Source organism: Scylla paramamosain, chromosome 44 (assembly GCF_035594125.1).
Source record: "Scylla paramamosain isolate STU-SP2022 chromosome 44, ASM3559412v1, whole genome shotgun sequence".
NCBI lineage: Eukaryota > Metazoa > Arthropoda > Malacostraca > Decapoda > Portunidae > Scylla > Scylla paramamosain.
The window spans coordinates 1337515-1347514 of NC_087194.1; the positions used below are offsets into that span (position 1 = coordinate 1337515).

A 10000-nucleotide genomic window follows, 5' to 3' on the forward strand; every position below is an offset into this window, starting at 1 on the left:
CTTTATTTCTTTTATTTTTTCCCGTTTTCTTTGTTGTTTCTTTACTTATTATCTTTGTTTCCTTTGGTTATTCGATTATTCTCATTTTTCTATTTCCGTTTTCGTTGTTCTCTTTGTTCCTCTTATTATTTCTTTCGTTTTTTTTTTTTTTTTCTTCCCTTATATTTTTTTCCCGTTTTCTTTTATCCTCTTCCTCTTTTGGTTATTCGTTTTATTCTTTCCTTTACTTTTTCCTCGTTTTCTTTATTTGTTTTCCTTTCCCCTCAACTTCTTCGTTTCCCTCGTTTTCTTCTGAGTCTCTCCTTCGCCTCCCACTTCCCGTTTTCTTTGCTTCACTTCTATTACAATTTTATCGCTCTTTTATTTCAACTTTGGGCAACATTCATTACTTTTCTATCTGTCGGTGCACCCCCCCCTCTCTCTCTCTCTCTCTCTCTCTCTCTCTCTCTCTCTCTCTCTCTCTCTCTCTCTCTCTCTCTCTCTCTCTTCCTTTGTCTCCGCATTTCTTCCTCTTACCAATATATAATCACCACTCACCTCCACTTATCTCCACTCATCTCCACAGCAAGCCCACACGAGTCATCTCCACTTCTACATCCCCAATTTAGATCTCCACTTCTCTTCCACCCTATCAAAAGACACTTTAAGTCACCCCCATCTCTCTTCCACCCCTAACAGCCCTTCAATCACCCATCACCCCCATACACGGCCCTTGAAACACCCCTAGACCACCATCAAGAGCCGTCAATCACTCCAGCCTCCCTCTCAAACATTCTCGGTCAAAAGCCCCTTCCTTCACAGATCCTCCCGTTGTGGTGCTGGAGATGGGGCGTAATTTGGTGCCCTCTGCTATTAAACAAGGTGATGACGTGTACTTTGAATGCCGAGTGAAGGCCAATCCTCCTCCCTACAGAGTCACCTGGGCCCGGGGCGTGAGTATCTACCTGTTTGCTAATGAACGTGCGGATTGTTATGACTATATCTCGTTTAGTTTTACGATGTTTTTCTTTCATTTGTCTCGTTTTTTTTTTCACTGAGTTCACGTTGTTCTATCGTTACGCCTTCTTTTCCCACCTGTCCATGGTAATTAGCGTGTACCTGTAAACTGTCACTGTCTCGGTAAAGCTCATTCAGTTTTTGTCATGTTTTCATTTCAGTTAATCTTCTTTGTCCACCTGCTTTATCTAAGTTGCTGCAAATTAGCTTGTTTGTACTAATTAAAAGGTGCCTGCGTAATTCTCATTGCTTCTGTACAGGTAGTTTAGGTCTTTCAACCCTTTCCTTTTGCCTGATCACCTGTGCAAGCAGATTAACTGAATAATTGTACATGTGCTCACCTCTGTACTAATTACAATGCATCTGTACAAAATTAGATTCTGTACAGGTAATTTACGCACCTGCCTAATTAAAATTCACCTTACATAATTAGTTTCCGTACAGGTAATTAAGTGACTGGGATGTACATATGCTAACCTCTGTACTAATTACAGTGCACCTGTACACAATCAGATTCTGTACAGGTAATTGGCGCACCTGTCTAATTAAAATTCATCTTACGTCATTAGTCTCCGTACAAGTAATTTATTCATGTCTAATAATTAAAACGCACCTGTATATCTTTTTCGGTACAGGTAACTTACACATGTCCATTGACCACAAGGCACCTGTCCATCATTAACTTCAATACAGCTGATCTTAAATCAAACCCAAATTTTGCAGCTGACTAAATCACTGGCTCTCGAACGGATACCTAACCTAACCTAACCTAACCTAACCTAACCTAACCTAACCTAATCACTGGCTCTCGAACGGATACCTAACCTAACCTAACCTAACCTAACCTAACCTAACCTAACCTAACCTAACCTAATCACTGGCTCTCGAACGGATACCTAACCTAACCTAACCTAACCTAACCTAACCTAACCTAACCTAACCTAACCTAACCTAACCTAATCACTGGCTCTCGAACGGACACCTAATTGGAGCCAGTAATTCCAATTTATTTAGCCCGTTTTAGCAAATGATACCTGATAACGATCTCTATACAGGAGTAAATCTACCTGTCGACACTAATTAAGTTCCACCTGTAGATCTAATGAGATTTGTTACCGAGTTAATTAAGACAGGAATGAGTAAATTAAACACCTGCTTCACCTGTCCTCATCACCTGTGGCTTAATTACTAAAGTTACCTAGGGAATTACTAAACACATCCGTCCCACCTGTCCTAATTAACAATGGCTAAACGAGTTACCTGATGAATGACTTAATTACGCTGTACCTCACCTGTAGTCACCTGTGCTTCATTATTACTCAGATCAGAGTCGAGCAACACACCTGTCACTTGTCATAATCACCTTAAATGAAATACCTGAGTTTGTAAATGATTAATCGACGTTTTTTACCTGTCCAAATGACCTTAATTAATTGTGTTACCTGAGGAATGTAAAAAAATGTTACCTGTGTCACCTGTCACACGTCTAAATCACCTAAACTTGAATACCTGAGCTCGTAATTGAGTGGGGGACATTTTTTTTACCTGTCCAAATCACGTTAATTACTTAAAGTTACCTGAGCAGTGTAAAAAAAGGTGCTTTATCTTACCTGTCATGTCATATTCACCTTAACCTAATTACCTGAGAAACTGAGAGAAAACTAGAATTTTCACCTGTCCACTTCCCCTTAATGACTTAATTACTTGAGGAAAAGACAAACTAATCATAGTCTTACCTTCGCCTCTTATAATTACCTATACTTAAATACCTGAGTTCCTAATTAAGGTTACATTATTCACCTGTCCAAGTCCCATTAATTACCCGAGTTACCTGGAGTGTATGAATGACCTATCTTACCTGTGACACGTCGTAAACACCTCAACACAAACACCTGAGATATATGAATAAATTAATGAGTTCACCTGTTCACATCACCTTAATTACTTGAGTTACCTGAGGAGTTAAAAATTAGCCACCCTTCTGTGTATGAATGACTATCTTACCTGTGACACGTCGTAAACACCTCAACACAAACACCTGAGATATATGAATAAATTAATGAGTTCACCTGTTCACATCACCTTAATTACTTGAGTTACCTGAGGAGTTTAAAATTAGCCACCCTTCTGTGTATGAATGACTATCTTACCTGTGACACGTCGTAAACACCAACACAAACACCTGAGATATATGAATAAATTAATGAGCTCACCTGTTCACATCACCTTAATTACTTGAGTTACCTGAGGAGTTAAAAATTAGCCACCCTTCTGTGTATGAATGACCTATCTTACCTGTGACACGTCGTAAACACCTCAACACAAACACCTGAGATATATGAATAAACTAACGCGTTCACCTGTTCACATCACCTTAATTACTTGAGTTACCTGAGGAGTTAAAAATTAGCCACCCTTCTCACCTGCCACAAGTCGCATCATCTTCACTTAATTAGCTGAAAGTAAAAGAGTGAAGGGCAATCTTCAGCTGCCCACACCACCTTGAATATCTTGTTACCTGAGGAGGTGAGGTGATCAGAGCCTCACCTTGACATATCGTGATCTCAACTTAATTACCTTGATCTCAACTTAATTACCTAACAAACTATGAGAACTACCAGTCGATTACAATCTTTACCTGTCCATATCACCTTAGTTACTTGGATTACATGATTATCTTTCGTACAGGTAATTATATATTAAACCCTAATTATACACCTGACAAACTATGATAACTGAGTCAATTACAATCCTTACCTGGCGATATCACCTTGGTTACTTGGATTACCTGGGCAGAGGGTAAACTGATCATAATTTTCTATAGCTTATCGTAATCTTAACTTAATTATCTGCCAAACTATGAGAACTATGAGTCAATTACAATCTTTACCTGTCCATATCTTTACCATCTTTACCTGTCCTTAAGTACGTGGCTCACCTGAAGAGAAGGTGAACCGATTATAATTTTACCTGAGTTTATCGTAAAATCTTTAACTAATTACCTGAAAAACTATGATGACTTAGAGTGAATTACAATGTTACCTGTCCGCGTCACCTGAAGAAGATGGCTTATCCTAAACTATAATCACCTTAGCCACTTGAGAAACTGCGTGAATTACAATGTTCACCTGCCCACGCCACCTTAATTAAGTTACCTGAGGAGATGAAACAGTCATTATCACACCTGGTTTCAACGTAATCTCCTCAACAAAATCACCTGAAAGTAAATTACACTCCTCACCTCTCCACATCACCTTAATTACGCGGGTTACCTGAGGGATAAGAAAATTAATCATGACCACACCTGTCGTAATCACGTTAACTTAATCAAGAGTTACTAAATGAGTGAATGATACTGCCTCACCTGTCCACATGACCTTAATTAGCTGAGGAACGAGTGACGCAATCACCTGGTACACCTACGCAAATGACATGGCTGGCTTTCCCCTCACCTTTCCCTCTCAGTTTACCTGTTCCCGCTGGACACTCACCGGGCCATTAATTAAACAGGTGTGTGCATTACCTGAGGCTCTGTTCTCCTAATGGTTCGCCAGCTCACCCTGTACAACGCCTCTCTCTATTAGGTTGTAAAATTCAACTGTCTTAATTAATCAACCTGTAATTAATTAGGTACAGGTGAGTGTTGGTTGTAAAGTGTTCCAAATTACCTATACCTTTTACATGAAACTCTCACTCTCTCTCTCTCTCTCTCTCTCTCTCTCTCTCTCTCTCTCTCTCTCTCTCTCTCTCTCTCTCTATAAATATCCACCCCTCATTTCACCTATCTGTATGTCTTTCCTCTCTCTCTCTCTCTCTCTCTCTCTCTCTCTCTCTCTCTCTCTCTCTCTCTCTCTCTCTCTCTCTCTCACCTTTAACAACACATTAATGAATACAGTACAAATGACACCCAAACTTATCATAGGCCTAACACAACCAACCTGTACTATAAAATACTACAAAAAAAAAATAAATAAATAAATAACAAACTAGATAATTAGCATCTCACCAACACACAATACGGCAACTTTACAACAGCGGGGTAGGGGGGAGGGGGAAAGGGAGGAGGGGGAAGGGGGGGGAGAGGATGGGGAGGGAGGGGGGAGGGTGTTTATGCAAGGGTAACTTTTAATAGATATTTCGTATTTCACCAACATTTACCTTGTATTTTAGTGCAGGTATACGGTTCATTATCGCAGACACACCTGAAACACACACACACACACACACACACACACCTGCACGCCTTCACACCTGTCGATTCTAATTACTTATAGATTAGCGAGTGAGAGTAAGAGGGGATTAATTCATGCTGTTATTGTTACTATTGTTGTTGTTGTTGTTATTATTATTATTATTATTATTATTATTATTATTATTATTATTATCGTTATTATTATTATTTTCTTCTCCTTATACTACTACTACTACTACTACTACTACTACTACTACTACTACTAAAAGCACTACAATAACAATAATAATAAAAAATACAATACCAACTGCTTCTAACTTTAATAACAGCCATTAGCAAAAGTTAAACAAACACAACGAGAACCCGAATTAAACCTGCAGTAGTAGTAGTAGTAGTAGTAGTAGTAGTAGTAGTAGTAGTAGTAGTAGTAGTAGTAGTAGTAGTAGTAGTAGTGACATTATCAAGCATTCCCTAACCTCTCCCTCTCTTCACCTGTGCTTCACCTGCCACTCTTCACAGGTGAGCCAATCAGACGCTACCTGGCCACACAGTCACCTGAGGATGGTTAGCCAATCAGACGTGTAATCACCTCAGCCAGATTAATTAACTCTCGCTCACACTTTATTTCGGTCTCTCTCTCTCTCTCTCTCTCTCTCTCTCTCTCTCTCTCTCTCTCTCTCTCTCTCTCTCTCTCTCTCTCTCTCTCTCTCTCTCTCGCTCAGTAATCCTTCAAACTTTTTTACGATAAGATTTATAAGAAATATCTGAACACTCGAAAATTTTAAAACACTGCCGCGCTCTCTCTCTCTCTCTCTCTCTCTCTCTCTCTCTCTCTCTCTCTCTCTCTCTCTCTCTCTCTCTCGCATGAGTGCTTTTATAACTTTGCACATATAACTTTCTTGTTCCCCTGTTGACAATAATAATAATAATAATAATAATAATAATAATAATAATAATAATAATAACAATAATAATAATAATAATAATCAAGAAGGGAAGTATGGTAATGTAACAGTAATGATGCACACAAATACATAATCTCTCTCTCTCTCTCTCTCTCTCTCTCTCTCTCTCTCTCTCTCTCTCTCTCTCTCTCTCTCTCTCTCTCTCTCACAGTCACCATTCAGGGTCACAAGTAGTAGGTGATCACAATGACTCTCAATTTAACTTTGCAACACAAACAACTCAGATTTGAAGGCGTCAGACTGGGGAGAAAAAGACCGAGAGAGAGAGAGAGAGAGAGAGAGAGAGAGAGAGAGAGAGAGAGAGAGAGAGAGAGAGAGAGAGAGAGAGAGAGAGAGAGAGAGAACCAAGTCGTTGAAATAAACTTAAAATTGTGTTGCAAAGAAAACAAGAGAATAACAGAAGGGAAAACACACACACACACACACACACACACACACACACACACACACACACACACACACACACACACACAACAGAAAATGGATAAAAATATAAAAGAAAACGAGGCAAAAGTGTTAAAACGACTGCATTTAAACGTATGAGAGACACACACACACACACACACACACACACAGCAGGCAAGACATGGTAAATTCTCTCTCTCTCTCTCTCTCTCTCTCTCTCTCTCTCTCTCTCTCTCTCTCTCTCTCTCTCTCTCTCTCTCTCTCTCTCTCTCTCTCTCTCTCTCGTGAGTAACGACAATGGAGAAAGGAAGGAAGAAAACGAGGATGTGATGGAAAGAACATGGGAAGTAGTAGTAGTAGTAGTAGTAGTAGTAGTAGTAGTAGTAGTAGTAGTAGTAGTAGTAGTAGTAGTAACATATAAGGACGGAACGTAGAGAGAGAGAGAGAGAGAGAGAGAGAGAGAGAGAGAGAGAGAGAGAGAGAGAGAGAGAGAGAGAGAGAGAGAGAGAGAGAGAGAGATGTTAAGTGTTCAGTAGAGGCTTTGGGAATGAGAGACAAGGGACAGAGAGAGAGAGAGAGAGAGAGAGAGAGAGAGAGAGAGAGAGAGAGAGAGAGAGAGAGAGAGAGAGAGAGAGAGAGAAGCAGTTAAGAGGAGGGAGGGAGGGATTATGGCGCTCAGGACTGGAGAGAGAGAGAGAGAGAGAGAGAGAGAGAGAGAGAGAGAGAGAGAGAGAGAGAGAGAGAGAGAGAGAGAGAGAGAGAGAGAGAGAGTTAACTATAACCGCTTGTAATAAAAAGGCAGAAACGGAAGAAAGAAAACGGGAGAGACTAAAAGCAGCAGAAATAGTAGTAGTAGTAGTAGTAGTAGTAGTAGTAGTAGTAGTAGTAGTAGTAGTAGTAGTAGTAGTAGTAGTAGTAGTAGTAGTTGTAGTAGTAGTAGTAGTAGTAAATTGACAGTACTGATAATAATACTAATAATGAAAACAACAACAACAACAATAATAACAACAACAATAATAATAATAATAATAATAATAATAATAATAATAATAATAATAAAGACTATTTGGCAACGCATACCTGCACTGGGAGAGTTGCCAACGAGTAAATATTAACAATTTATCGCCTCTACCACTAAGCACACAACCTCTCCTCCTCCTCCTCCTCCTCCTCCTCCTCCTCTTCCTTTCTCTCTACTCTTTCCTTCCTTTCCTCTTCCTCTCTTTCCTTCTCTATTCTTTTCTCTCTTTCTCTCTTTCTTCCCCTCTTCTCTATTCCCCTCTTCTCTTCCCTCTATTCTAAACAAAAGGAAGAGGAGGAGGAGGAGGAGGAAGAGGAGGAGAACAAAGGAAATGGAAGAAAAAAATAACAGCATATAAAAGAGGAAGGAAGGGAAAAGGAGAGAGAATAAGAGGAGGAGGAAAAATAAAAGAGGAGAAGGAAGAAGGTGAAGAAAGAAGGAGGTGGAGTGATACGTGAGAACGAGAGAAGAGAGAGAAAAAGTAAATGGGAAGGAGAGAAAGAGAAGACAATGAAGAGGAGGAGGAGGAGGAGGAGGAGGAGGAGGAGGAGGAGGAGGAGGAGGAGGAGGAAAAAGAGAAAAACGAGAAAGGAAACAAAAAAAGAGGAAAAGGAAGAGGAGGAAGAAAAATAACAAAAAGCAAGAAAAGGAAGAGGAGGAGGAGGAGGAGGAGGAAAAAGAGGAAGAGGAAGAAGAGAAGGCAAAAATTTAAATACCCACAAAACACCTGCAATTTTCACAGATGTTGGATTTAGCAGGTGCGCGCACACACACACACACACACACACACACACACACACACACACACACACACACACACACACACACACTTCCCGATGATGAAGAGCATAAAGATAACAACCGATGATAACAGGAGGAGGAGGAAGAGGAGGAGGAGGAGGAGGAGGAGGAGGAGGAGGAGGAGGAGGAGGAGGAGGAGGAGGAGGAGGAGGAGGAGGAGGAGGAGGAGGAGGAAGACCTTATGTTGATAATAACCTTCACGTCATATCTTAGCGTATGAAGATAAGAGGAAGAGGAAGAGGAAGAGGAAGAGGAAGAGGAAGAGGAAGAAAAGGAGGAGGAGGAGGAAGAGGAGGAGGAGGAGATAATGGGGGGGCTTAAGCTGGTGTGATGAGAGACAGTACGATTTGTGAGAGAGAGAGAGAGAGAGAGAGAGAGAGAGAGAGAGAGAGAGAGAGAGAGAGAGAGAGAGAGAGAGAGAGAGAGAGAGAGAGAGAGAGAGAGAGAGAGAGAGAGAAATTGCTGGAACTGAACATCATGAGAAACTAGGAAGAGGAGGAGGAGGAGGAGGAGGAGGAGGAGGAGGAGGAGGAGGAGGAGGAGGAGGAGGAGGAGGAGGAGGATTATAACAAATGAGGAACAAACAAGACAATTCCACACTTATAAACCCTCTCCTCCACTTTTCTTCCTCCTCCTCCTCCTCCTCCTCCTCCTCCTCCTTCTCCTCTTCCTCCTCCTCTTGAACACCACTTCTCCGATGATGGACGTGTGAGAGCCGCCATATTGGAGGAAATGAGGATGAAGAGGAGGAGGAGGAGGAGGAGGAGGAGGAGGAGGAGGAGGAGGAGGAGGAGGAGGAGGAGGAGGAGGAGGAAGAGGAGGAGGATGAGGAGACTAGCTGGTTGTTTTATTGGGAAAATTGTGATGAATAAGAATAAAAAAGATTCTCTCTCTCTCTCTCTCTCTCTCTCTCTCTCTCTCTCTCTCTCTCTCTCTCTCTCTCTCTCTCTCTCTCTCTTAAAAGGAAAAATAGTTCAAATTTTCGACACTATTTACAGAGAGAGAGAGAGAGAGAGAGAGAGAGAGAGAGAGAGAGAGAGAGAGAGAGAGAGAGAGAGAGAGAGAACGACTTATAGATAGACAGGAGAAAGCTAGATAGATAATGAAGATAGAAAAAAAGAAATAAATAAATAGATAGATAAATAAACAAATACAAACATAAATAGATAAATAGTTTGCTGAATAAAAAAAAACAAAAAAAAAACAGACTTAAAACTAAAAGAAACGAAAACAGGGCGAAAAAAATGAGAGAAAATAAAAAAAACACCCCATTTTCTACACTACACAAGTCTCCCCTTAAAAAAAATGTAATTCAACAGAAAACGATAAACATTGAGGCATTTCAAATAACAAATATAATAAACTGATATTGAAGGGGAGACACCTGTCCAATTAAGCCTACCTGCTGCTCTTCCTCCTCCTCCTCCTCTTCCTCCTCCTCCTCTTCCACCTCCTCCTCCTCCTCCTCCTCCTCCTCTCACGTACGCAAAGAAATTAAAGATAATATTCACAGGATGGATAATATTAAAACTTTACTTAATAATTATTTCCTCCTCCTCCTCCTCCTCCTCCTCCTCCTCCTCCTCCTCCTCCTCCTACTCTTCCTCCTCATCCTCCTCC

The 10000-nt window shown here is 40.7% G+C and overlaps 1 protein-coding gene and 1 long non-coding RNA gene across 4 annotated transcripts in view; one reads left to right on the top strand and one right to left on the bottom strand.

Annotated features, from left to right (window-relative positions):
- LOC135093883 (protein turtle-like) overlaps nt 1–10000 on the top strand; it is a 178294-nt gene that overhangs the window by 135297 nt on the left and 32997 nt on the right. For all 3 annotated transcript variants that reach the window (XM_063993514.1, XM_063993512.1, XM_063993513.1), the window contains one exon: nt 802–932. In XM_063993514.1, the coding sequence (XP_063849584.1) occupies nt 802–932 (131 nt within the window). The remainder of the gene's footprint in view (nt 1–801; nt 933–10000) is intronic.
- The window catches only part of LOC135093897 (uncharacterized), a 72785-nt gene continuing 68279 nt past the window's right edge, over nt 5495–10000 (bottom strand). Inside the window, exon 5 of the long non-coding RNA XR_010263520.1 lies at nt 5495–5743. This is a non-coding gene — a long non-coding RNA (uncharacterized LOC135093897). The remainder of the gene's footprint in view (nt 5744–10000) is intronic.